At 46.9% G+C, this 27,674-nt stretch overlaps 1 protein-coding gene and 1 pseudogene across 5 annotated transcripts in view; both read left to right on the top strand.

Moving 5' to 3' along the window:
* Nucleotides 1-9,138, top strand: part of ABCC5 (ATP binding cassette subfamily C member 5) — a 77,871-nt gene extending 68,733 nt beyond the window's left edge. For all 5 annotated transcript variants that reach the window (XM_045850919.1, XM_045850920.1, XM_045850922.1 and 2 more), the window contains 4 exons: nucleotides 4,106-4,184; nucleotides 5,416-5,529; nucleotides 6,169-6,333; nucleotides 7,675-9,138. In XM_045850919.1, coding sequence (XP_045706875.1) covers nucleotides 4,106-4,184; nucleotides 5,416-5,529; nucleotides 6,169-6,333; nucleotides 7,675-7,776 — 460 coding nt within the window. In that variant the 3' untranslated portion in view covers nucleotides 7,777-9,138. The remainder of the gene's footprint in view (nucleotides 1-4,105; nucleotides 4,185-5,415; nucleotides 5,530-6,168; nucleotides 6,334-7,674) is intronic.
* A 7,365-nt stretch (nucleotides 9,139-16,503) lies between these two features.
* On the top strand, nucleotides 16,504-22,135 carry LOC123827462 (annotated as a pseudogene).
* Nucleotides 22,136-27,674: the final 5,539 nt, after the last annotated feature.

Below are 27,674 nucleotides of genomic sequence, written 5' to 3'. Positions count from 1 at the left end.
TTCCCACTACACAGCGTGCTTCCCATTGCAGAGGGCTGGGGCAGCTCCCCTGTGCTGGGCCCCTCATTAATGAAATGGGGCTCGGAGGCCCTGCCACATGGCGGTGAGCAGGTCGGAGAGATCTGCGCTGAGGTCTCCACTCTGTGATTTTGGACAAGCTTCTTGACCACTCCCAAATGTCTTTCCTCATCCATTAAGACCTGTTGTTGTGAAGACTAAATAAATTTGTACAGATTTTACAAGCACGGAGCCTAGCAAATGATGAGCAGTCAGCAAACGGCAGCAGCCATTGTCGCCATCATCCTCCATGCCTCACGCTGTCCTCTCCCCAGGGGCACCTCAAGTTGCCCTTCTAGTGCGGTGTTCAGGCTCTGTTACTGCTCATGGTTTTCCGTTTCCCAGTGTCTTCTCTCACCTCAGCACTCTGGGAGGATGCCTCTCTGAAATCTGCCAGCATGCCAGAGATAAAATAATTCTTCTTTCTCTCTTTTTTTAAGTTCTTCTTGACCTGTTACAAGAGTAGCTAAGAAGGAAATATGATTGAGTCCCATTTTCTTCCCTTATATTTTGTCCTGCCTTTAGTCTTAAGCTTTTGCATCCTAAAAACAGTGGGTTTCCGTAATTTGTGTCTATTCCTATTTAAGTTGCTTCTCTTTCAAAATAAAAACAGTTTTAATTATAAAAATATTATATCAGTTCCCCCAAAACTTAGTACTAATTTAATTTCAAATAACCACAGTCAGTGTTTACACTTGTCTTAAAAACTAGTTCCTTTGCCCTACCCAGCCCCACCCCTTTTCTTTGGAAGTGGCATTTTTTAAAATTTATTTTTTATTGTAATTTTTTCCCATTAGCATGTAGTCCCCTTATACCCCCTTCCCCCTGCAATCAGCACCACACTCATGGGAGAGGTTTGGTAGATAAACTGAATTCTCACCTGCTTTCCTGTAGGGTCAGTACTCTTGGGCATGTTTATTTGGGCATTTCTCTAAAACTCTGATGAATTTGGAGAGCATAAACTGGGCCTGTTGATGATAGTAAGTCATTCTGTCTGCAGCCACACCACCCTGAATGGGCCCGATCTCATCTGATAGTAAGTCATTCCCTTTGGTACTGAGGTAACAAGGTCAAATAAGCTACAGGAGAAGAGAATTAAACTTTATTGAAGATTCAGATCTAAAATTAAGAAATTGAGAGGTATTGCCAAATCTGCTCTTCCTTACTATATATCTCTCCACTTTGACATGCCACAGGAACAACTTTGAGAACAAAGTTGGCCTTACAAATTTTTGACTCAGGACAAAACTGTATTTTTCTTAAGTTTTTAGCTGTCATTCGGAAGAGAGTCAGGAAGTTGGGCATGCTAAACTTCACTCTCCCCTTGAACGTGCTGCCACCAGGAGCCCCAGTGCATTTCGGAGTTTTACGGCGCCTCATGTGGGTCTGGAATCAGGGCCTCTAGAGTGCATGCTAGGCACTGCCCTGCTGGCCTGTGCGGCTGGTGTCCGCAGGACGTCATGGAAGCACAGCTCTTATGGGAGTTGGGACCGTTTGTTACCAGCTCTAGAGACATGTCGCCACTCAGTGAACAAGCTGAGTAGTTGGTGTGCTAATAATGCCTTGAGTGTTTAGTTATTGAGTTCAGAGTGCTATTTGGTCATCAGCTCTGCACACTTAGGAAATTGGAAGTTTCATTTCTGCTATCTGCAATTTTGGCTTTTTAAGTCAGTAGTAGTAGACCCTGAGGACAAATAAAATCCCAGACCTTCTATCCTCCTCTATACTCTCACGTTGCTTATAGATTCCAAAGAACATTCAGCACTGGAAATTCTTTTGCTTTTCTTAGAAAGTTAGAAAGCCCATGTAATGAGTTTCCCCAAACAAGGGATGGGTAGATCAGCCATTTCCTCAGCTTCCTCCTCGAGACCCTGAGTGTAGAGACTGTTTCTCAATCACCTTTAACCAGCATTATGGCTGAATACATCTTCTTGAGATACAATTATGCAGCTAAAACATATAAAGAACTCTTAGAGGGAAAGCAAGGGAAAGCCAAAATCAAACAGACAAAACTCAGAAAAAAATCACAGGATAAAGTGTCTGAATTTTTCTGCATAAAAATTTCTACGGTCTAAATCATAGCCCATTTTGGGGCACAGCCCCAAATAGATTAGCCAGAATCTCAGTCCATTCCAATGGCTGCATCCAGCCCTCCCTTGTCTGGCTGTCTGGCTTGAGCTGTAAGGCCTTCCTCTGTTTTTGTGGCCAGTCCCTTTCCTCTGCCTTTTGCCCCAGTAGTTGACTCTAAGAGGAGAGGTCCCTTCTCATCCAGCCCTAAACCCTTCTGCTGACCTTCCCTCTCTCGTGGCCCTGGAAATACTTTTCTTTCTCCAGAAGTCCCTTTGCTTCCTGGTCTCAGGAAGCCTACCCCTTGCCTCTGCCCTGACCAGCCCCCACTGGAGTGCTTCCCATCCTTGCAGGCTGTCTGCAGCCCCGAGTGGCTGGTGGTTAATCTGCCCCTCAGCGAAACGGGGTGGCCGCAGCTGTCACTGTAGTGTGTCTCTGAGTCTCAATCTCCTTGTGTGGGGTGGGCACCTTCTCGCCACCTGGAGCATCTCTGCCTGGCATCCATTCATTACCAAGAAGCAGAGTTCTCATTCCGGTGCCCTCTCTCCTTCTCAATCCACCCAGTCTTTTTTTTTTTTTTCTTTTTTGAACTGTTGAGATCTATCTATCTCTCAGCTCACCATCACAACAGCAGTGACTGAGTCCACAAGTGACTCCTGTTTGGGTTCATCCTGGGCCCGCACACCTTCAGACAAGCATTTAGCACTTTAGATGGCATGGAAGATGCTTCAGATTTGCAGCAGATCCTTAGAATCTCAAGGTCTTTCGTTGTCTCAGAGTTATTCTATTGCTTTAAGAAGCTCCTTTTTCCTTCCTTCCTTTCTTTTCATTTCATTTCTTTTTTTCTTTATTTGACAGCCTTAGTACCTGTGGAACTGGTACGGACTTGTTTCTATTCAAGGACAGTTTCAGCACGCCCTTCTCAAGCTGTTCTTTTCAAGTGGTTTTTCTTTTTCCTAAACTCTAAGGGTCCCCGAGAGACATGCAAACAGGGAAGCCAAGAGCAGTGGCAGCTTGTCCCGGGCTGACCCCTGAACCTGTCTCCAAGGCCCCCTTTTCTCCGACTCTCCAGTGAGCTACAGCAGCCCCGCCTTGGCTCGCTGCTTTCCCACGACGTCTCTGGACAGCCAAAGCAGCCCCACTGAGTCTCTGTCCTGCTGCTGCTTCAATCCTGGGCCCTTCCTTGTTTCCCTGTCTGCAGCTTTAATAATAATACTCTCAAGATTAAAAAGTAAAATAAAAACAAAGACAAGTTTACCATTTTAGGTTATTAGCAAGTCAGATCTTCTTGAATTAAGAGGGCCCTTCTTAGATAGCATGCCTGTGGAGAGCGATCCTCCCCATCCAGACGCTGCACAGATAGGGCTTTATCAGAACAATTTCTGATCCTGGGACTATTGTGCCACTTGCAAAATACATTGAATATATGAGTCAGAAAGCCACCAAACATTGGAACCAAGGCATCTAATGTGTCCACATGGACCTTGTCAATTTTAGCAGCTGCCAATTATTGAATATCCACCATGTTCCAGGCATTGTACATATACCACCTAATGTCTACAGCAACCTACCAAGCCATATCACTCTGTCCCCATTTTACAGAGGAGGAAACAGGGATAATTTGTCCAAAGTCACGCAGATGGTAGGAGGCAGAACAGGGATTTGAGCCCAGCCTGTTCAGGTCCTCTTTATGAGCATACTCTACCTTTGTGATTTTTATATCTGTATTTCTTAATTCTTCTATGGATCTGTATTATGAAAGTTGAAATAACATTTTATGAAGAAAAAAGTCTGTTCTCAGAGACAGAAGCAGGCATCTGAGCTTCCACGCTGGCTGGTTAGGGAATGAGCCCTCTGTGACCCTGAGGGGTTGAAGCCCTCCTTTTCCTGTGTGCGCTTGAACTCTTGCCCCAGGCAGCCTCAGCAGTATGGTCGACGATGTGTTGGATCGCTGAGAAAGTCCTCTTATGTTTCTCCCTAGATCAAATTTGGATCCCTTCAACCAGTACACTGAAGACCAGATTTGGGATGCCCTAGAAAGGACACACATGAAAGAATGTGTAAGTAAAGAACTGAGGGCGAGTGGATTGAGTGCCAGCCTATAAACCAAAGGGTCACCGGTTCGATTCCTAGTCAGGGCACATACCTGGGTTGTGGGCCAGGTCCCCAGTGGGGGGCACATGTGAGAAGCAACCACACATTGGTGTTTCTCTCCCTCTCTTTCTCCCTCCCTTCCCCCCTCTCTAAAAATAAATTAAAAAAAAGAAAACAGAGGATGAGCTTTGCTACAGTTTCAAAGGTCACTCCTCAGCCTGCTGGGGCTGCTTCTGTCCAACCAGGTCTGTCCCTCCACCTCCAGGATGTCTGTGGAGGGACACTTTAGAGCAGGGCTTCCCAGACGGCTCAGTAAAGGCATAAAAGTTGCTATTTCCTGACCCCTCCTCACCTCCCCCCACCCACGATCATATTGCCATCTTACTATCCATTGATTGGGCAGATATGAATGATAGCCACTCTGAATTCAGTAATGCTTTTAGATTAATTTCTATTTTATTAATCATAACAGTATAACATGATTTTGGAGTATCTATACATATACAAAAGATACATTATTTATGGAGTCTGCAGAAAGCGTGCGGCATGGATATGGATTCACAGATCTCTCGGCGGCGCAGCAGGCCCCCTCCGGGGGCCCAAATCTACAGACAGATTCCCCTCCCCTGGAGGAGGGCCCTCACGTCCCTGCTGAAGTCAAGCTCAGGATCCCCTGCCCTAACGCTACCAGACCACCTCTGCTTTTATCTCTTTTACATTGAGCTTTCTCAAATAATTTCATTTGAAGAATAGGTTGCATAGCTTACAAAAAGAAAAGTGGGACAGCCATGGACCACCGCTTTACACTTCAGAAAGACAGCAGTTTATTTCCCCCATCTCCTACTGCGTGACCATGTTTTCAGTGGCCCCAAAATTAGGCCCACTATATGCTTGGATTGGGGGGCATGAAAATAGTGGAATTTCCAGGGCCTTTTGAGAGTAAGAGGCTAACAGAATAGCATATTTGAAATAGGGACTGTCCTAGAAAGTGTGGGTCCTGGTGCATAAAGTGTGGGTCCTGTTGATACGCACCAGGACCACCCCGCCCCTGCTTTGTAGGGGAGCCAGGTTGTCAGCTAGTAATTCCTTCTGCTCCAAGATCATTTACCTTGGCCACTGGATTTTTGACAAAAGTCAGGGTTGGGTTTTTTTCCCCAAACTTTTTACCCTTCTAACTTCTACTTTCTTTCTCCCTAGATTGCTCAGCTACCTCTGAAACTTGAATCTGAAGTGCTAGAGAATGGGGAGAACTTCTCAGTGGGGGAAAGGCAGCTCTTATGCATAGCGAGAGCCTTGCTCCGTCACTGTAAGGTAAGGCAGAGCAACGTGGTGGGGGCTGGGGCGGGGCCAGGCCACGGCAGGAAGAGCAGGGAGCCGGAGGGGCAGCCTTTCCTTGCCGCATTCCTGGCTCTGAGCCCAGTGGCACTTCATAAGAGAATGCCCAGGGGAGTTTCTGAATTAACCTTGACACAGTTTGGGTATATGGGTGTTTTTTGTTTGTTTGTATTTTTAACTTCCCTGAGCCTTTAGTTCCCAAGGGCAACCTTTGACTCTGGCCAGTAGTTGTAGCACTGGAAACTGTAGACTTAGAAGATTTTAAAACTGCAAGACATACCCAGATCATCAGATCCAGTCCCTTCACCTTAGAAACTGGAAGAAGGAGGTCCAGAAAGATTACTCTTTGTGTTTGCAGTCAGAGCAAGTAGGATGATTGTTTTGTTAGATGAGTATTGTACGAACATGCCTGTATTTATAGAAATCTAGGCAGACATACAGGTTTGATGTTATATTAGTTCTACACAAAACAGTATTTTTACGTATGTGCATCCACTGAGAAAAAACAATATATGGGGTAAAATTCAAATGCTAAAATACATTTTCATGAAACCTGAATTAACCAGAATGTTTAAGGAAGCAGTTAGAATCTCTTTCCCCTCTCTTCTCCGGCAGATTCTGATTCTAGATGAAGCCACAGCGGCCATGGACACAGAGACAGACCTACTGATCCAAGAGACCGTCCGAGAAGCCTTTGCTGACTGCACTATGCTGACGATTGCCCATCGCCTGCATACGGTCCTAGGCTCTGATAGGATTATGGTGCTGGCCCAGGGACAGGTACTGAGCCCCTGACGGACCTGGGCTTGGCATGTAGCCTTGTCTGGGAGGACTGGGCTGATGGACATCTTAGCGTGATCTCAGCATCCAGGAAAGCAGCCATAGCGGCTCTAGTCTGGTTGCTCTGTGGGCGGGGAGGGGTGATACAGTTTCCTCCCAACAAAGGACCGAGCAAGAGGCACCCTTGGGTTCTCATTCTGCATTACTACCTTTTGTTGCTTTTGTTGCTACCTTTTGTTCTTTTGTTGCTTGAAAACAGTGGCGCCTGACTTAGATCCAAGAGCGTGTTTAGTTAGTAACTAATTCACATACACACAAAATGCGCAAGGCGTGCTGAGACCAGCCACCATGTGTTGTTTGCTTTCTGCAGCTGCGCAGTGGTGCCAAACTTCTCCTCCTGCAGCTCCAAGCTTCTCCACAGTCTGGCCCAGGCTTGCCTTCCTCATTTCCCTCTTTCCTGCCAGGTGCTGTCGGCCGTAGGCAGTCTTGCATCCCCTAAGCTTTTTCACCTCTGTCTTTACTCATATAGTTCCATCTACCTAATATTCCCTTTCCTCTTGTTCCCTTTCCCATGTCTACCTGCTCACAACCTGCCCATCCCTCAAGAAAGCCAGTGTCTACCTGGCCCCTCATGGTACAGCATCTGCTCTAGCAGCCAATGTCATCCTTCACACAACCAGTCCTACGGAAGGACCCTTTGTCCTTTGGCCTGTCTCTGTCGGGCAGGACAACCTTTCCTAGAGACACCCCAGGAGACTTCCCTTACATGTCCTTGGCCAAGGTTGTATCTTGTGCTTTTGTCCTGCAGCAAGGGAGGCTGGGAAAGAATGTGGCATTTTCAGCCAACTCATGGGAGACAGGTTCTGCCAGCATATTGCTCACTTAGCTACTATGATGTGATTTCTGGCGGCTGCCTAGAATTCCACAGGAACGGATCAGTGACTGAGTCTGCCCCTCACCTCCATTTACCTCCATTTATCCCTTTTCCGTCTATAGGTTCAGATCAGCTTGCATAACAGGATGACATGTGCCTGCTATGCCTTTGACTTGAGATGCAGTGTTTTCCCTTGCAGCTTGTAGTGTCTTGTGGATCAGTTCCTTCATACCTAAGGCTGAAAGAATTAGAGGAAGGAGGTCTAGAGGTCTTTCTCTCCAGCCTTGCCCTTCGCCCTGGTTAGTTTTTTAAAAAAAACCACTTGGGCATGGCAGGGCTAGTCAAATTGCCACCCTGCTTCCACCCTCAGGGGGCTGTCGGGCTTGCTGCCCTTCCTGGGCAGCGGGTTCTCTAAATCGCCCAAGTGTCCCCGAGGCACATTCTCATGCCATCTCCTTCCTTTGCAGGTGGTGGAGTTTGACACCCCATCGGTCCTTCTGTCCAACGACAGCTCCCGGTTCTACGCCATGTTTGCTGCTGCAGAGAACAAGATCGCTGTCAAGGGCTGACTCCTCCCGCCGCCGCGGAGCCTCTTCCCTTAGCAGCATCGGAGCGTCGCCATCCCTGTCTGGGGCGGGCGCTCTTCCTGTCCTGCCGAAACCTTGCCTTTCCCGGTTTTATCGTTCGCACAGCAGTTCAGGATTGGCTTGTGTGTTTCACTTTTAGGGAGAGTCATATTTTGATTATTGTATTTATTCCATATTCATGTAAACAAATTTTAGTTTTTGTTCTTAATTGCACTCTAAAAGGTTCAGGGAACCATTATTATAAATGTATCAGAGGCCTATAATGAAGCTTTATACGTGTAGCTATATCTATATATAATTCTGTACATAGCCTATATTTACAGTGAAAATGTAAGCCGTTTATTTTATATTAAAATAAGCACTGTGCTAATAACAGTGCAAATTCCTTTCTATCATTTTTGTACAGTTTGCTGTACTGGAGATCTGGTTTTGCTATTAGACATAGGAAGGGCAGCATATTGTTCTTTGCTCGCTGGTTGTTTCACGGCGCCAGGTTTTCTAGGTATCAAACAAGGAAGACGGCGGCAGTAGCGGTGCCCTCCAGCGGCTGCCCTGCCACCTCCCCACGACCACCCCCAGATAGGGGGGAGTGGAGGGGGACCGCCAGAGGCCGGGCAGCGCGCCGTGAATTCTCAGGGCTCCTGCTTTCTGTCCTGGTGTCGCTTCCCCGTTTCTGTCTGGAGAGCAGTGGGGCAAAGCCCCAGACCCCTTTCCCCTCCCTCCATCAGGAATGAGAACCACAGTGACATTTCTCGGCGAGAGGGAGTTTCTTCTTTCCTGCCTTCCTCTTTTTGCTGTTGTTTCTGAAGCAGAATCAAGTCTGTTCACGGAGTGTCCCACCGCCTCAGGTTCCTCTCGCTGGCCACTGTGCAGAGCTCTCCAGCTCCCGGGCCTCCTGGTCCCGAGCCCTGGAGCCCACGGCTGCTCTCCCCAGCGGCACCTTTTCATTTGCCCGGTCCTGCACCCCCGCAGTCCAGTGACAGGGTTCAGGGTTTTGTGGGTCTGTTTCCTTTTCTCACCTCAGTTGTCGCACCGTCTCTCTCCCTCTCCAAAGTCTGCGACTTTTAAGCAGCTCTTGCTAATCAGTGTCTCACACTGGTGTAGAAGTTTTTTGTACTGTAAAGAGACCTACCTCAGGTTGCTGATTGCTGTGTGGTTCGGCGTGTTCCTGCAAACCCCCTTCGTGCTGTGGGGCCAGTAGCTCAGGTGGGCGTGGTCGCTGCTGTCATCAGTTGAATGGTCAGCGTTGCATGTCGTGACCAACTAGACATTCTGTCGCCTTAGCATGTTTGCTGAACACCTTGTGGAAGCAAAAATCTGAAAAAGTGAATAAAATTATTTTGGATTTTGTAAAACTTTTGGTGTATAATGTAGTTCTCTTGGAAGGGAGCGATGTCTTCGAATGATTTTGGAATACCGGGGCCTGGCTCTAAATGTCCAGTGATAGAGTTCCGCCTGAGAAGGGCCAGAGGCAGAGCTGGTTGGGTGCAGGGGGTGTGGGGTCCAGTACACCCGACATTGCCCGTGGTGGGCCCTGGTCCCTGAAGCCTGTGTCCTGCGCGTGGTCACCAGATAAAGCTCCTGTGCTGCCAGTAAGAGGGTTGGGCGTGGGGAGGGTGAACGCTTCAAAGAATGTCATTGCCCTTTTGACCAATTCATTCGGCCTAATTCACTGAGAACTAAGTATGCATTCAAAACAGTAATCATCCTAGAGTTTCTCAATACCAGTATTGAATGCAACCAAGAAAGCTTTTTAATTATTCGGTGCTGGTTCTGCTGACCATCAGCAAAAATCACATCTTAAACCCAGCCCTCTTTGTAAATGACTGTCTTGAAAACACAGTGGCTTCTTGGCTCTCAGGCTAAAATTTTCATTCCACTTTTCAAGAGCTCGGGAGCCACATGTGGCCTGTGGCAGCCGTGTTGGGCAGCGCCGATACAGAACATTCCCGTCGTCGCAGGCAGCACTGTCGGACAGCCCTGACTTAAATGGCCACTTTCATGGATGCCCTGGAGTTGCTGCCCAGGAGGGCAGCGCAGTCAGCAGGAAGGGCCTCTCAGTCATCATCCTGCTCAAGCTCTCTGTTGCACCGTGACTTCCCGTCCTGCCCTGTTCTCATGTCTCTCTGGTCTCTTCCCACCTCTGTTAACCTGCTTGGCCCATTCAGGGAGGCATTTTCCCAGCTCCGCCCACTCCCTTTTCTCTCTGTGCATGGACTCTGTCACTGCCGCATGTACAGGGACAAACTGCCACTGTGGGCTTGGCCTCCCGTGGTACCAGTCCCCAGTGCCTGCTGAGTGCCTCCACTGGGCATCTCGCCAGTGCCTCAGACAGCCTCTCGGAAATCAGTGCTCCTTGTCCTAGTTAGTGGTACTACTGTCCTCCTTACTCTTCAGGCTAGAAGCTTTGACTTCTGTTAACTCTCCTGCCCTTTCCCAGTAAATTCAGTCACTTCCAGGTCCTATCCATCACCACCACCAACCCTTCTCCCGCCCTCTGTTCAAATTGTAGTTACAGCTTCATAACTAGTCTGCCTGCCTCGGTGTCCCTCTGAACCATTGCACAATGTTTACCACTGACAATACGCAAGCTGAAAAGGCAAGCTGGTGAAATATTTCACAACCCAAGTAGATGAGTGATTAAAAAAGCTGTGATACATTTACACAATGGAATACTGCTCTGCCATAAAAAGGAAGGAACTCACGTTTTGCAACATCATCGCTGGACCTGGAGAATATTACACTAAGTGAAATAAACCAGCCACAGAAAGACAAAGTTACCATATGATCTCACTTATGTGTGGATCTAATGAACAAAATTAACTAACAAAATAGAGACAGAGGCATGGTTACATGGAACAGACTGACAGCCGTGAGTAGTGGGGGTTAGACTGGATGAAAGAAGGTGAAGGGATTGAGCAAGAAAAAAACACACGTGTATGTTTTCATACACATGCACGGACACAGACAACAGCGGGGTGGCAGCCAGAGGGAAGGGGGTGGGGGAAGGTGGAGGAGGGCGAAGCAGGGGAAACGGGGGCGGAGAGAGACTTTGGGCGCTGGGCACACGGTGTGGTGTGCACATGGTGTTTCTGTTGGGCCGTCCACTTGGAAGCTGTATGGCTTCGTGAACCAAGAGCACCCCCGATAGATTCAATTTTTAAAAAAGACAGACTGGACTAACAGCTGAAATCTTCAGGGGACAGGCAGTTGCTTACAGAGTGGCCTGTTTTCCTATGCCTGGCCAGCAGGGCACCCATCCTCTGGCTCTCCCCCTCCTTTTCTGCTCAGCATTCCCAAGAGCAGTCCGGTGTTTTCTCAGTTTTCTCAGCCTGGAATCCCTCGGTCACGCTGTCAAACAAAACCGTGTTTATCTTGTTAAACTCACTTCAAATACTGTCTGCTCCACAAAGCCTTTCTCTTCAAACCAAATTTCTCTGGGTCCCTACAGCCCATTGCTCACACACCTATTTAAGGTTTTTCGCTTGTACTGTACTGAATCTAGTTGACTATTTTCTTATATTTCTGCCCATGAATTTAAATTTGTTGAAGGCAGCAAATCATCTTAATTTTGTAGACCTTATAACTTTTGGCTTAAGTGTTAACGTTTTACATATAGTCGGAGCTTAGTGTCACACTACTCAGCTGACTCTTCAGTAGTGCCTGCACATGGACGCTTGAAGAATATGAATAAAAATCAGTGTTGCCCTGGCTGGTGTGGCTCAGTGGATTCAGTGCTGGTCTGTGAACCAAAGGGCTGCCGGTTCAATTTCCAGTCAGGGCACATGCCTACGTTGCTGGCCAGGTCCCCAGTAGGGGGCACACAAGAGATAACCACACATGATGTTTCTCTCCCTCTTTCTCCCTCACTTCCCCTCTCTCTGAAAAGAAATAAATAAAATCTCTAAAAAAATGTGTTGTAGACTTTCATTCTCTTGGTCGTGGCAAAAAGAAATGTAATTGCTCCAAAGAGACAGAGAAGGGGCATCAAGGAAAAGAAACCTTTATGTGGCATGACTTTAGGAAAGCCAGGAAAACAATGCCCAGTATTAGGGGAATGGCTTAGTGAGGTGACAGCTCCTTTCCTACCCAATTTCCAGTCGATCACCCAGAAATAGGGCTTAGTGTTGAAAGGACATGAGCCAAGGGGGCCCAGAAAGTCCCAGCTCACTGAAACCTTCCCTTTCACAGATGGTTGCCTGCACTGCTGTGCACCCTATTTCTTTTACTGACTTTTTCCTGATTATAAAACTAAAGCATGTGGAGAAGTGCAATGAAAGAGCCAAAAGCAGCCAGTACCCTATTGTGGCGGAGTGTATGTCCCAAACCTGGCTGCGGCAGCGTCCCCCAGCCCTCGTGCTTGCCTTCCACGTGACCTTGACAGCCTGCCATCAAGAAGTGGAGTCTGTTTCCCTACCCCCTTGAATCTGGGTGAGCTCTGTGACTCCTTGGGCCAATAAAATACGGTGACACTGTGCCAGTTCAACGCAAAGCCCTACTGTGGCCTAGTAGCTCACACTTCTGCCCCTCAGAAGCCAGCCCCCATGTTAGCAGTGCAGATAGATTGAGACCACCATGCTGTGAGGTTTACAAGCCACGTGGAGAGTTCCTGGAGGGTGGGATATGTAGAGAAAGTGAGGCCAGGGAGTGGTGTCGGACGCAGGAGTAAAGAAGCCTTTTTGGAAGCAGAGCCTCCAGCCTCAGCCACCCCAGCTCCTGTCACTTAGATCAGCAAGGGGCCACCGGCTGAGCCCTTCCTGAATTCCTGAGCAAAATAAAATGCGTTTTATATTTGTTTGATTTGTTAGACGAGATCGAGCGCATCCAGGGTGGGATGGGATGGCCCTAGCCTTTTTTTTTTTTTTATTGATTTTAGAGAGGGGAAAGGAGGAGCGAGAGAGCGTGAGAGCAAGAGAGAGAGAGAGAAATACTGGTTTTGCTGTTCCACTTATTGATGCATTCATTGGTTGATTTCCTGTATGAGCCCTCACTGGGGATTGAACCTGCAACCTTGGTGTATCAGGAAGATGCTCTAACTAACTGAACTACCTGGCCACAATTCTATGACTCATGCGGATTGATAAATACATCCTGAAAAACCTGGGTCCTGATAACTTCATGAGAAGCATAGCTCCAGCACTATCCCCAATCCTTCGAGCTCCCATTAGGGAGATGGTACGTATTCGGGTAGTGGTAGAGTGGAGGAGGGTACGTCTTTTCCTGGAACCTTCTCCCTCAGGCTTGAGCTCAGCATTCTTCCTCGGCTCAGGCAAGCTCCCACCTACTTTCTCAGCTGGGCTCAACTTAGGAAGATTAAGCCAGGTGCTGCTCAAGTGAGAACTGCCAGGGTTAGGAACTGGTCTCCCACGGCCACGGCACAGTCACTTCCTGAAGGGGAGTGCCATCACCCAGGACTGGCCCAGTGCCAACCAGGCTTCATAGACACATGGACAAAGCCTTGAAGAAAGCAGTGGAAGGGTTTTGCCCAAAGCAACCTCCATGTACATTTCCTTCGGAAGCCCAGCAGCTGGTCGAGACTGGCCACATCCCATGTGATACAACCACTGAAATTCATGTATAGATAAGAAAACCAATGGTTGGCTAAGAGAAGTAACACTTTGGGAAGGTATATGCTGTCTGCCCATTCCTAGATCTGATAGGGTCCTGGCCATAATCACCCACCCCAGTCTGGCCATGATGTACTCACAGAAAGACTGCTACCCCTTCGGTTTCAATCCTTTGTCCTTGACCACTACTGGGATCAAACCTCAGAAATGGGTGCATGCAGGAAGCTGCTGATACCTCTTCCAGAAAATCCCTGTTGGTAGTGTTGCCTACTAGATAATAGTCCATACAAGTTTCCCTCTCAGACTGTGGTGCAGGAAAATGATCCACCAATGAATGAGGATTCTGGAGCACATCATTTCTCCCTGCTTATTCTGACTGACAGGAAGCTCAGACACTGTAAGTACATTTATCTCCAATTATTTCCCTTATCCTTCATAAGATTTTGGGTCTTTCCTTCTGACTGTCTTGAATATATTTAATATTTTAAGTAAAAGCTGTCATAAATCTTGTTTGCATAAGAGGAATATACTGAGTATAATAAAGACATAATTCTGGGTCCTGGCTAGAATGGCTCCATTAGTTGGGGCACCATCCAGTAACCAAAACATTGCGGGTTCTACTCCTGGTCAGGGCACATACCTAGGCTGCAGGTTTGATCCCTGGTCTGGGTGCGTATGATCCCTGGCCCAGTGCATATGGGAAGGCCAACCAATCGATGCTTCTCTGTCACATTTATGTTTCTCTCTTTCCCTGCCTCTCTCTAAAAGCAATGATAAAATGTCCTTAGATGAGGATTTAAAAAAAAAGAGACATAATTCTATCACAGCCTCACTCAGCTGTCTTATCTGTGAGGTGGAGACCACAGTTCCCACCCCACAAGACTCTGTATACAGAGCACCTGCCAGACGGTGGATGCTCCAGTCTGGGTCTTTCCCCTTCCCTCGAGTGCCCCCTGGAGGAGCAAACCCTGAAAAATCTTATTCACAAGCTCTGCCTCAGAGAGGACTTGCTACTACGGGACTGTGGTGGCTGAGTGGAGTGGGGTGAGGTGGGAGCCTTGAGTGGGTCAGGACAGTGGGACATGGTGGGGAGGCTGGGCTGCAGCGCCTTCCCTGGGCTCACGCCAAGCCTCCCACAGAGAGGGTGCAGCAGGAGCCGGACGCAGTGCTGGGCACTGTACAGAACATCCGCTCTGAGGGCCGTGAGTGACTCCCTACACCCAGGAGGTCCTTCACGAGGTACAACAACACTTCAGCGGCGTCCTGGCGGTGGGTACTGTGCGCCAGCGCGTGGCCTCTGCCCGTGTGCTGGGCCACCCTCCACGCCCGATCCAGTGCCTGCAGAGCGCGCCGTTCACTGGCCTTCCTGCCCAGCTCAGCCGCCTGCTACAGCTTCTGCCTGTCGGCAGGCTCCCAGTCAATCATCTAGCCATCTTTCCATTTCTGCATCCCTATCAATGGCATTCTTGGTGGAGGGTTATGATTATAAAAGAATATACTTGCCCTGACCGGTGTGGCCCAGTTGGTTGGGCATTGTCCCATGAACCAAAAGGCATGGGTTCAATTCCCAGCTGGGGCACATGCCTGGGTTGCAGGTTCAGTCCCCTGGGATTCATACAGATCAATGTTTCTCTCGCACATTGATGTTTCTCACCCTCCTTTTCTCCTTCCCTTCCCCTCTCTCAAAAATTAAAAATAAAATAAAATACTTAAAAGAATGTACTCACTAAGGGATAAATTTTAAAATTCCTTATTGTTTAGAGGTAACCCCTGCAAACATTTTAATGCACCTCTTTCCAATCTTGTTTGTCTGCATATATTTTTATATAGTTGTGATTGTGCTGGACAGATAATTCTGAATATCCCATTCCACTTAACATATTATTCAGAATCTTCTATATGAGTGGTTCAAACTTGCAGGTACATGGGAATCGCCTGCAGGGCGTGCTGGAATAGTCATTGCCAGAAGCCACCCTCAGAGTGTCTGGGGTGGGGCCTGAGAATTTGCCCAACAGGTTCCCAGGTGGTACTGATGCTTTGGGTCCAGGGACCACATTTCAAAAACAACTACTCTACATCACACTTAATGATACAGAATGTTTCACCAAAAGGATGTGGTAATTCTTAACCTTTATTGGTGAACATTTAGGTTATTTGCAATGTAGGTGCCTTAGGCTTGATCTGTATTTTGTATTCTTTCCTTAACCTGTCTTGTGTCTATCATTTTATAACCAGGTTAGGAAACCAAGTATCAAATAAGGACAGGAAGAGGAAGAGAGTTATATCAAGATATTTCGGTCAAGAACAGCTACTGTACATGTACATAAATGTTGATCCTATGCCCCCTTGGAGTCAAGGCAAAAAAGGAAAAGCCAGTTGATCCTGACTGTCATCACCTAATAAAAGGAGACAAGCCTGTATCAGGAAAGCTTTGGCCAACATCCTCTAAGAAATTATTATAAAGATCATCATTCATACTACCCTTTCGGTGGATCAAGGTGGATAATGCATTGGATGGTGACTTGAGTAGGTGTTTTTTGTTTGTTTAAAGTTTTATTTATTTATTTTGAGAGAGAGGGGAAAGGAAGGAGAAAGAGAGGAAGAGATATATCAATGTGTGTTTGCCTTTTGCACATCCCCTCTTGGGGACCTGGCCCACAACCCAGGCATGTGCCCTGATTGGGAATCAAACCGGTGACCCTTTGGTTCATAGCCCTCACTCAATCCAGTGAGCCACACCAGCCAAGGCTAAAGTAGGAGTTTTTAAAAGATGCAAAAATATTCTTCAAAACGGTGACTTCTTCTTATTGCAAAGCCTTTTAAGAGATAAAAGTTTAACATGCAGTTGAATACATTCTTCAGGGAGTCAACAAATATAGCTGAGGTTTGTAGCTCTCTGTGACCTCACTGAGACTGGTTTCCATGCTGATTTCTGACACGAGCTGGATGGGAACACAATAATTCCCTCTCTTTGCCCAGGCTTACTGGATGTGAAGGGTTTTGCACCCAGCACATCAGTCGGGTTTCATAATAACTGACTGAGCGATCCAGATTCAAGATAAAAGATGTTGATTGAATTCATTCTTTATCTTTCCGTGTAACAAATTACCCCAAAACTCAGCAACTTAAGACAATAGCATGTATGGTCTCACTGTTTCAGAGGACCAGGGATCTGTGTGCAGATTAGCTGGATGCCTTTGAATCAGGTTGCTGGCTGGGGCCGCAGTCAAATCTGAAGGTGCCCCTGGGGAGGTTCCACCTGAAGCTCACTCGCAGGCTATCTTCAGGATTCACTTGCTCGAGAGCTGTTGGCTGAAGGCCACTCCCAGGACCTGGACGTCTGAGCCTCTACACGCAGCTGCTCAAAGCACAGCGGCTCACCTGCACTAGAGAGAGCAAGGGAGAGGACACCCAAGACGGAAGCTACGGGCTTTCGGTCACCTAACCTCAGACGTGACAGCCCGTCACCTTGGCCATGTTCTGTTTGTAAGAAGTGAGTCACTAGATCCAGCCTGCCCTCAAGAGGAGGGGGTTTCACAGGGAGTGTGTGGCAGGAGTTGAGAATTATTGGGGGGTGTTTTAAAGTAATGTAGCACCAATGTTGACATTTTAATGAAAATGAAACAGTCACTCACCTTGGCGTGCTGGTGCAGGGTGACTACTCTGTGTGTGGAGGTGGGGGCCGGAACCCCAGGACTTTTCTCAGAAAGCAGCTCTGGCTCAGCACTGATGCTCCAGCCTGTCGTGGTAGAAGCCTGGATGGTACCGTGCAGCACACTATGAGAACGATAGGGGCAAAGGGAGGGGGCCCAGGCTTCTCCATCATGACTGTCTTTAACTCTTAGAACCGCAGTTCAGGGCAGACTTGACTTCAAGAGCCCTGCCAGGTTGCGATTATGAAGTTATTATTAATTTCATCAGACTTGAGATTCCTGCCCCCACACATTTCTTCTTTATAACAACCCTATTCTTTAGATGTTATTTTTATTCTTTTTTTTTTTCTAGGCAGGGAAACTTCAGCTTAGAGAGCTCAAGTAACTGCCCCAAACACACAGTAAATGACTTAACTGAGTTTCAAATTCAAGTGCCTCCAATACCAAGATTTTGCTCTTTCCACCACACTTCCTACCATTTGTATAGCCCCAGAAATACCTCTCTACATAAGTAAATGAACCAGTGGGTAAAGTGAGGATGTTTTGCATTGTCCATTGATCTGCCAGATTGGCTGAAACGGAACTTCTCTTGGCAGTAATTGGCCAGCAAGTCCATAGGTTTGACGAATGTCTCCCAGACGGTGAGGACAGGACCATGTCATCAGCTCATCTGTTGGCCTGGCAGGATGCTCTGAAGGCTGATTGTCTAAAAGCTGTGCCAAATTAGGTCAAGTTGAAAAGGAGGGAACCAGAGTTCAGCTCAGTTCCATGTCATTTGGGATTAGAAATTTCCATTTTAAGAGTTCATTCCTGCCAATATGATTTTACAGTTGTTCTGTGATAAGAGCTGCAGGGGACTGTGAACAGCCTGGAATCAATGTGGAGCCCTTCCAGCTTGGGCAAGAGGTGGCCCTGAGAGCAGAATCGAGGCTTGACAGCAGGTCATTAAATGTTACAGATATTCCTAAACCGTTCCGAGCCATTCCTTTGAGTGGTAATGACAATAGCAATGGCAATGGCTCCTAACACTGTGGTGGCGTTTCAAGCCTTCTCTCCTCAGACATTCTGTTTGATTATGAACTTCACACTGCCATTAACTGGGAAGAAGCTGGCAGAGAGTCCCCAGGGGGTACCCAGCAGGCAGGTGGCTCTGTAATTTGGGGGAGGGGAGGTTGCCCTTTTAGTGTATGGATTGGTAGTATTCTGAGCCTGTTCCAAGAATTTAGTTCAGTCATTTGCGAGAAGTCCAGAACATCACCCAGAACATGACAAATAATTCTGGAGGGAAAAGGGCATTTTGCCAGGAGCCTCTGCATCTGCAGGTGATTAGTAAGAACTGTTGAATACAAAGGTTACTTCATCCTGGGGAGGGAAAATGGGGGAAATTCCCAGGACTATAATTAGGAAACATGGCTCCAAAGGCAGCAGCAAGACATGTGCCTCCCAAACCCTCTGTTTAAAACCACAGAGAGACCAGGTCTGAGTTCCGGTGGGTCTGCCCACTAGGGCCAGGCCCTCCCTTAAGCTTCAGTTCTTCAACTAAAAAATAAAAATAAATTTAAAAAATAAAAAAGAAAGAAAGAAAGAAAAGAAAGTGCCTTCTGAAAATATTTACATTGTTTGAATTTCTGCATTTTTTATTGGCTCCTGTTTGGTGTACCAGCTTCAAACTCTGCTGAGTTTTCTTTAATTTCAAGATACCTTTGTTAAAGCCAAGAATCCTGTAGCTAGTCCCCTGGGCCCCACAGGGGTGGACAAGTTAATTCCCTGGCGTTCGTTAAAGGAGCCCTCCTCAGAACACCTGCCACTGAGTGTCCCAGGTGCAAGGTCCATAACCAGCCCCATCCTGGCTCCACCTTGGCCTCCTGGGCAGCCCGGGTTCCACGTGGTAAGGGGCAGAAATCACAGACAAAACGAGCCTTTGGCTCTTTTCTGCTCCCATCTGATTAGTTGGATTCTCTTTCCAACCACTCCCTTCTCCTCTGAGATAAAGTGAGGGCTAAGCTTAGGGTTCACCTTTACTCTCCCCAACCCTAGAGCAAAGCTTTCTGTCTCTTCTTTTCACTACTCAGTCTTTCCTTCTCTTTGTCTGCCATTTTACCTCTCTCTCTCTCTCTCTCTCTCTCTCTCTCTTTCTCTGACACACACACACACACACACACACACACACACAGAGTATTTGCTGTCCTGTATAGAACTTGGTTCCCTCCAGCCATGCCTACAGCTTCTGGCCTTCTCCTTAGGAGGCAGTGGCCATCTCTGGCCCAGGCTGGAAGTTTTTACAATAGGGGCAGGTGGCCCTTAGCCAGGGAGTGTAAGTGCAGCCACTTCACTGATGTGAGCCTGGAAGGGGGAACCCAGAAAGGGCCTGCCTGCCTAGTTTTAACAAGGCCCCCTGGCCCCTGGGTAGCTCTCACCAGCACATGGGGTGTTCCCAAGCTCGCTTGCAGCCTAGTGTCATGGCTGGGTGCTAGGCCAGCAGAGGTTCCCTGAGCCACCAGCTCCTCTCTGCAGGGCGCCATCATCTTGCTTAACCTGACCTCTGTGCTCAATGACCCTCAGTTTCTGGAGACCCCCTGAAAATTCAACGTCGGTCACTTCCTGGACAAGGATGGAAACTTCATAGTCAATGAGGCCTTCCTGCCATTCTCTGCAGGAACTGAGCACAGCACTGGGTCATGGGTGGTGGGTAGGAGGTGTAGTGGGAAAGGGACAGCTGCCCTCTGACCTTTCCCTCTGCTTCCAGGGCATTGGGTATGCCCAGGTGACTGGCTGGCTCGAATGGAGCTCTTCCTGAGGTTTGCCACCCTGCTCAGGACATTTTGGTTCCAACTACCAGAGGGGAGCCCAGGGCTTAGCCTGGGGCACATCTTTGGGGGCCACTCTGCAGCCCCAGCCCCAGATCTGTGCAATACTCCCTCTGAGCTGCCCTATCCCTGGCCCTAGGGAGAGGGTCCTATAGCTAGCTGGGAGTCTAGAGACCTATCCTCCTCAATCTTTCCTTGGTGTCTCTTGGCTCCTGCAAATTTAGAGAAGATGAGGAGCAGGAATCCACCTTGCTCAGTTGCTCATAGTTCCCTTTAACACAAGCTCTTTGGAGTGACATTAAAGAGTAGACTTACTAAGCATTCTACAAAAGTGAATCAGTTTCGGTAGTTCAGTTAGGTTAGTTATGTTTTGGCAGGGAAGGATTTTGCAAAGTTAGTTAAAGTTTGACATTGAATCATTGCACAAGCTTAATATGGAGAGTCAAACCTCACAAGATAGGAGCTACATAGATTCAGTGGGAAAGTAATTCAAGCAAAACTGTAAACATAGCAATGCATCCAAATACAATTGATGCTGGCGCCTGATAAGCCAACAATGGGCAGCTTATTTTCTGCCCTCTCCTGCCCTCTACCGACCAAAGGGACGAAGTGCAGGTCCCTGCAGACCTAGGACCGGAAAATACCTCCCCTAGCCTCTGTATTAGGCAAAGCCAGCAGCCAGCGCAACTGTTTTCATTCAACAAGGTCTCTACGAAGTACTCACTTTACTTCAGATCCCCGCCCCCGAGGATCCCCAAGTTTTGAAACATTGTGTCTCCAGGCAAGTCTTGTTTATTTAAAAAGAGTAACTTGTATTAAGGGAATACAAATTAAAATCAACATAGGATGCCAGTACATGCCTGTTAGAATTGCTAAAAACAAAACTGACAATTCCAAGTAGTGGACTTCTCGTAAGCTGTTGGTGGGAATGTAAAGTAACCCAACTAAAGATCTCCTTTGGCTACTCTGCCCCCTCTCCGGCCCCGGCCCCTGTCTCTTCTGCCCACAGAGCCTGAGAACAGACTTAGGCGGGTGAGGGACCAAATAGCTGGACCGCTCAACTTGGCAGCGTTGTTTAGGGCAAGGCTGCAGGATTTCTCTCGTTTTGACTAGACACCACAACATACAAAAGCTGCCCCTACAACGTGAATGAGGATTGGGATTTAGTTTTGAGTTCACCGAACAATGGAAATAATTTCAAGCTACTGCTCGTAAACTTGCCAGGGAGGAAATAATCCCTGTGGCTGCAGAATACGAACAGACTGGCGACCACCCTGTCCCGCTATTTAGAGTGCCTGGGAACTTGGTTTAATGAACACGCAACTTCCAGAAATATGTGGAGGCCCTGGGCTTGGAACTTCTGATGCCTGTTTAATTACTGAAGAATTGGCTTATGGATGTACAGGACTTCAGACTCTACTGAAGCAAATTCTTTGGAGCAAATGCCTGTTGTTATTGCTGGGAACCATCAACAACAAAAGAAGTCTTTGGGGAGGATGGTTGAAGAGCCAACGATATGTGTCTATCCGTTACACAAACGGAACTGAAGCAGGCTCTGATGTAGCCAGCATACACACCAAGGCAGAAGAGAAAGCTCAGTATGTTATTAACGTCAGGAGATGTGTATAACCAATGGAGAAAAAGCCAGCTGGTATTTTTTTATTGGCTTGTTCTGATCTGGATCCTAAGTCTCCTGCTAGTGAAGCCTTTACTGGATTTATTGTGGAGGCAGGCACCCGAGAAATACAGATTAGAACAAAGGAATTAAACATGGGCCAGTGGTGTTCAGACACAAGAGGACTTGTCTCTGAAGATATGAATGTGCCTAAAGAAAATGTTTTAACTGGTGAGAGAGCTGGTTTCAAATTTGCAGTGGGAGCTTTAGGTAACACCAGACCTCCAGTTGCAGCTGGTGCTGTGGGACTGGCACAGATCGCTTTGGGTGAAGCTACCAAGGATGCACCGGAGGGGAACGTTTTGGAAAGATGCTTGTAGAGCACTGAGGAACATCGTTTTCGCTGGCTGCAATGGCAATGAAAGTTGAACTAGCTAGATTAAATTACCAGAGAGCAGCTTGGGAGGTTGATCCTGGTCGCTGAAATACCTATTATGCATCTATTGCAAAGGCATTTGCTGGAGATACTGAGCACTGGTTGGCTACTGATGCTGTGCAGATTTTTGGAGGCAATGGATTTAATACAGAATGCCCTGTAGAATAACGAGAGATGCCAAGGTCTATCAGATTTATGAAGCTACAGCACAAATTCAAAGGCTTATTACAGCTCATGAACACATTGGTAGGTACAAAAATTAACAAGATTGCTGTAGACACATGATTAATTAATTGTTGAATAAATAAAACATAATCCATTAATTAAGCTACAGAAAAAGAGGAAGGGCTTTAAGACTATAAGCAGCACAAGGGAACTTTCTGGGGTGATGAAAATTTCCTGTATCTTGATTGTGGTGACAGTTACACAGCTGTATGTGTTTGTCAAAAAATCATTTACCTGTACACTTAAAAGGGCGAATATTATTCTATATAAATCGTACCTCAGTAAATCTGACTTCTAAAAAAGGAATGCCTTACCTTTATCTTTTGAGTTATTTAGAAGATGTGCATATGAATATGCCAGTATTTCTAGTTAATAGGATACCAGTCATCACTGCTACATTAAGGCGGTGGAATTCCAGCCAGAAATAAGGAAACTTGATGTATTTAGTTAGCAGGCCTGTTTGCAAGCAAATACACAAGTTCCTCTAGGCATTTTGAAATCTTGACACTTTCTCACAGATACCTCATTTTCTGTGTGGAACCATACCCAGCGCTGGGGGTGTCCAGACTGGGACCCACTAGACAAGCGGGGTCCCAGAAAGCAGCAGAAAACCTGGGGCTCTCTGGCCTGGAGATCCCCAACCAAGGCTGACAGCGGTGTGTGACCCAGGCAGGCTCTACGGTGGAGACAACAAAGCGGGTCCTAATTCAGCCGCCTCTCGCCTCACTCTCCCAGCCCTCTGCCAGTCTCTTTCTGTTAGAGCCCTGGGGTGTATTAAGACATGAATTTGGTTCAATTCCCAGTCAGGCCACATACCTGGGTTGCAGGCCACGGCCCCCAGCAACCGCACATTGATGTTTCTCTCTCTCTCTCTTTCTCCCTCACTTCTCTCTCTAAAAATAAATAAATAAAATCTGAAAGAAAGAAAGAGAAAGAAAGAAAGAAAGAAAGAAAGAAAGAAAGAAAGAAAGAAAGAAAGAAAGAAAGAGAAAGAAAGGTATTTGTCCTTTGTCCCTGCTTCTGGCACAAAGCTCCTCAAACCCCTGGAATTTCCCAAGTGATGGGCATGTATTTTGTTAGTCATCAGAAGCCCTTTTTGATGATGAGATCATTGAGGATGGAACCCTCAGGTAGCCTCACAATGGGGCTGGTGACCCAATCAGAAGGTTGGAACTTCTGGCCCCACACAGGAAGGTGTGGGGGAAACTGCAGATCAAGTTCTGTGAAAGCTCTTGAACAAATGATTTGATGAGCTTTTGGGCCGATGAACAAATCCACATGCTGGACCCCTAGTTCCACGGGGTCAGGAGCTCCTGTGCTGGGGACCTTCTGGGTCTTGCTGCACAGACCCCTTTGTATGGCTAATCACCTGTATCCTTTATAATATCTTTTACAACAAGTTGGTAAACATAAGTAAATATGTCTCTGAGTTCTGTGAGCTGCTCTAGCAAATCAATCAAACCAAGAAGGGGATCGTGAGAACCTCTGATCCATAGCCTGTTGGTTAGAAGCATGACCTGAACTTGTGGGAGCAGTCTTGTGGGGCTTACCCCTTAATCTGTAGGATGTGACACTACCTTCAGGTAGGTTAATTTCTTAATGGCATTGAAAAACACCCATTGGGGCCTCTATCTGGAGCTTGCAGCACCTCTGACACCCACCATGGAGCTTCCTGTCTTTGATCCGGCCTGGCCCCCTCCATGTCACTCCATTCAAAGGCCAACTCCTCCAGGAAGCTTTCCCTCATTTGAACTTTAAACTTGTTTAAAGTTCCAGTTTTGCTATCAATAACCTATCTCTGTGTGCCTTGGTTTTCTCATCAGTTAAATGGGGTGATAATAGTAGCTGTCCCTTAGGCCTGTCCTAAGCGACAATGCTCAGCACAGAGCCTGGCACATAAGCGCCCAGTACATGTTGGTGGGCCTTTCTTTCTCCCAAATGCACACATAAGCAATTTGCATCTTTATTTATGGCCCTAAAATAAAAATGATGATGACAGAAGCCCCTCGCCCCATGTATTGGCTTCCACCTCAGTTTCTAATTATTATCACATAACGATATGATGGTAGCTGCTATGTGTTGGGAGCCAAGCATGTACGGCTGGGTCCCTGACACACACGAAGTAATCAAAGTGACAGGGTAGAAATTATTATCTGAATTTCTAGGAATGAGTGTGAAAGGGGTTTAGAATAGGCCTTCCCCAGGTATGCTACTTTTGGCGTGTGGGTTATTTTGAGCTGAAGGCAATCAAGACCCTGCAGGCTCACAGGAAACTTTTACCTCTCCCATAGAGAGTATAAATGGGCTTTGCCCATAATGAGAGACCTTACCATAAATGACTATTTATGAGTTAGCTGTAGGGCAGGGAAAACATCCAATTACTGGACAATTCTTGCCTGCCATCCTGTGGATGACTTTCCTCCCCTCTGAAGCCTGAGGCCCCTCACCTAACCCTTCGCTCAAAATGTCCCATGTGCCTTGTTTTAGTTTTGTCTCCAGCCCTCTCGTGTATATGGGGTCTCTGGCTCCTCTATGTGGGGTTCCCACACATACCTATGTAATTAAATTCAGTTGTTTTTCTCTGGGTCATCTCTCTCATGTCAATTTGATTATTAAAGCTGCCAGAAGAACCCAGAAGAGTAGAATAAAACTTCTTTCTCTCCCACAAGAGTCAAAGTGTCAGAATACTGGTAAAACTCAGTTTTATTTGCAAAGTGGGGATAATAATGCCAATTCATTTGGCTTATATTAAGATTTAATTAGATATGATAATGCATGTAAAATGCCAAGCACAGTACCTGGTACATAGTAAGTGCACAATAAATGGCAAATGATAATAATGAATACTCCTGTGCCTGGACCATTGTCATCAGATCCTTCCCACTCAACCTAACCCCTGACTTCCCTCTGATGACTCTGCTTCTCCTACAGCCTTTGAATGGAAACTGCTTGTTCTTCCTGTGTCAGTTCAGGCTCTGGCCAGAAATAGCACCCTCACTCAAAATGAGCAACGAGAAGAGCTTAGTAACAGAATTAAGGAACCAACCCACAGAATGCAGGAACAAACCCATGGAGATCAAGAAGGAAGGGAGTGGGCAGAATAAGTGCTCTTCTCCTCCCTTGCTCCAGTCTCCTGTTGGTACCTGCAATTGGCTGAGTCCAGCTGAAAGCCAGAGGGCAAGAGTGTGATGATGTGGTTTATAAAGGTCAGTCTTCGGAGGCCTGGAACAGCATAGAAGGATGATCTGGAGGTGTAACAGGGTGCAGCCAAGAGGGGGCCCCAAATAGGGATTTGGAATGGGGTCCAGAACTTAAGGTGTCCAGGAAATATTAGAAAAATATATAAGATGTCCTCCCCCACAGGTGTGAGTTGAGGGAAGGGACACATGGAGCAGGAACATGCAGAGCTGTTTTGTACAGCAACAGCTTTGCAGCTAACCTCTGGCATGGTCATTTAACATATCTATAACATTTAACTGGTTTCATAGATATGCTAAATAGCTGTGGCCATGCTCTGAGCCAGGGGGATGGAAGGGACTTCCACCCAAGATGTAACTGGGGGAAGATCCTCCAGGTTACAGCACCTGCGTGAGAGCTTGGACAAGATTGGCTCCATGACATGGGGCCACCCCTGTGCAGACTCACAATGGCAGCCCAGTAAACTTGGTATAATACAGGAATGCTGATAGGTATAACTGATTGTAAGAGGAGTCAGAAATAAGGGTGGAGAGGAAGATTGGCATGAGGATTTAAATCCAGACTCGGGACTTCTGGCCAAGTTGGAGGCGTAGGTAGATACACTGTGCCTCCTTGCACAACCAAAATAAGGACAACAACAATTTAGAAACAGAATAACAACCAGAACTGATAGAACATTCAACTGTATGGAAGTTCGACAACTAAGGTGTTAAAATAGACACATTCATCCAGATTGGTAGGAAGGGCGGAGAGGGATCACAGCAAAAAAAGCAGTGGTTTGCGGACCCCAAGTGCACAAGACAGCAGCGGGCGGACCCTGGGCACGCAGGTGGCGGCTGGCAGACCCTGGGCACAGGGTGGCAGCAAAAAGACATAGCGAGGCGGAGGATTGTGGAGGGGTGGGGTGTGCAAGGCAGCTGACCAGGTGGTCCCACATTCATGGGCAGATAAACCCAGCAAATAAACCAGCAAAACTGGGGAGTGAGACAGACCATGCAACCCAGGGTCCCAGTGCAGGGAAATAAGACCTCAAAACACCAATTAAAAACACCTGTAGGGGTTGAAGTGCCAGGAAAGACTCCCAGCCTCACAGGAGAGTTAGTTGGAGGGACCCACAGGGTCTCAGGATGTACACAAGCCCACCCACATGGGAATCAGCACCAGAACAGCCCAGTTTGCTTGGGGGAAGCGGGGAAAGTGACTGAAATCCAATAGAGAGCAGAGCAAGCAACACTGTTCACTCTCGGACCCCTCCCCCACATTGTGATGCATCACAGTGCTGCGACCTGGGTTGTCCTGCCTTGGTGAACACCTAAGGCTCTGCCCCTCATACGTAACAGGTGTGTCAAGACAAAAAAAAAAAAAAAAGACCCAAACAGAAGAACAGATCAAAGTTCCAGAAAAAATACAACTAAGCAATGAAGATATAGCCAACCTATCAGATGCATAGTTCAAAGCACTGGTGATCAGGATGCTCACAGAATTGGTTGAATTTGGTCACAAATTAGATTAAAAAATGAAGGCTATGCTAAGTGAAATGAAGGAAAATGCACAGGGAACCAATAGTGATGGGAAAGAAACTGGGACTCAAATCAATGGAGTGGACCAGAAGAAAGAAAGAAACAACCAAACAGAAAAGAATGAAGAAATAAGAATTCAAAAAAAATGAGGAGAGGCTTAGGAACCTCTGGGACATCTTTAAACATTCCAACATCTGAATTAGAGGGGTACCAGGAGGAGAAGAGGAAGAGCAACAAGAGGAAAAGTTATTTGAATAAACAATAAAGGAGAACTTACCCAATCTGGCAAAGGAAATAGACTTCCAGGAAGTCCAGGAAGCTCAGACAGTCACAAAGAAGTTGGACCCAAGGAGGAACACACCAAGGCACATCATAATTACATTAGCCAAGGTAAAAATGAAGGAGAGAATCCTAGAAGCAGCAGGAGATAAGGAGACAGTTACCTACAAAGGCGTTCCCATGAAGCTATCAGCTGATTTCTCAAAAGAGACTTTATAGGCAAGAAGGGTATGGAAAGAAGTATTCCAAGTCATGAAAGGCAAGGACCTACATCCAAGATTAGTCTATCCAGCAAAGCTTTCATTTAGAATGGAAGGGCAGATAAAGTGCTTCTCAGATAAGGTCAAGTTAAAGGAGTTCATCATCACTAAGCTCTTATTATAGGAAATGTTAAAGGGACTTATCTAAGAAAAAGAAGATAAAAAACCATGTATAGTAAAATGACAGCAAACTCACAATTATTAACAACCACACCTAAAACAAAAAAACAAACTAAGCAAACAACTAGAACAGAAACAGAACCACAGAAAAGGGGATCACATGGAGGGTTAGCAACAAGGGCGTGGGAGGAGGAGAGAGG

Source organism: Phyllostomus hastatus, unplaced genomic scaffold (assembly GCF_019186645.2).
Source record: "Phyllostomus hastatus isolate PE091 unplaced genomic scaffold, TTU_PhHast_1.1 phas_contig_86, whole genome shotgun sequence".
NCBI lineage: Eukaryota > Metazoa > Chordata > Mammalia > Chiroptera > Phyllostomidae > Phyllostomus > Phyllostomus hastatus.
The sequence above is the reverse complement of the archived record's forward strand: the minus strand, read 5'-3'. Positions and strand labels throughout refer to the sequence as shown.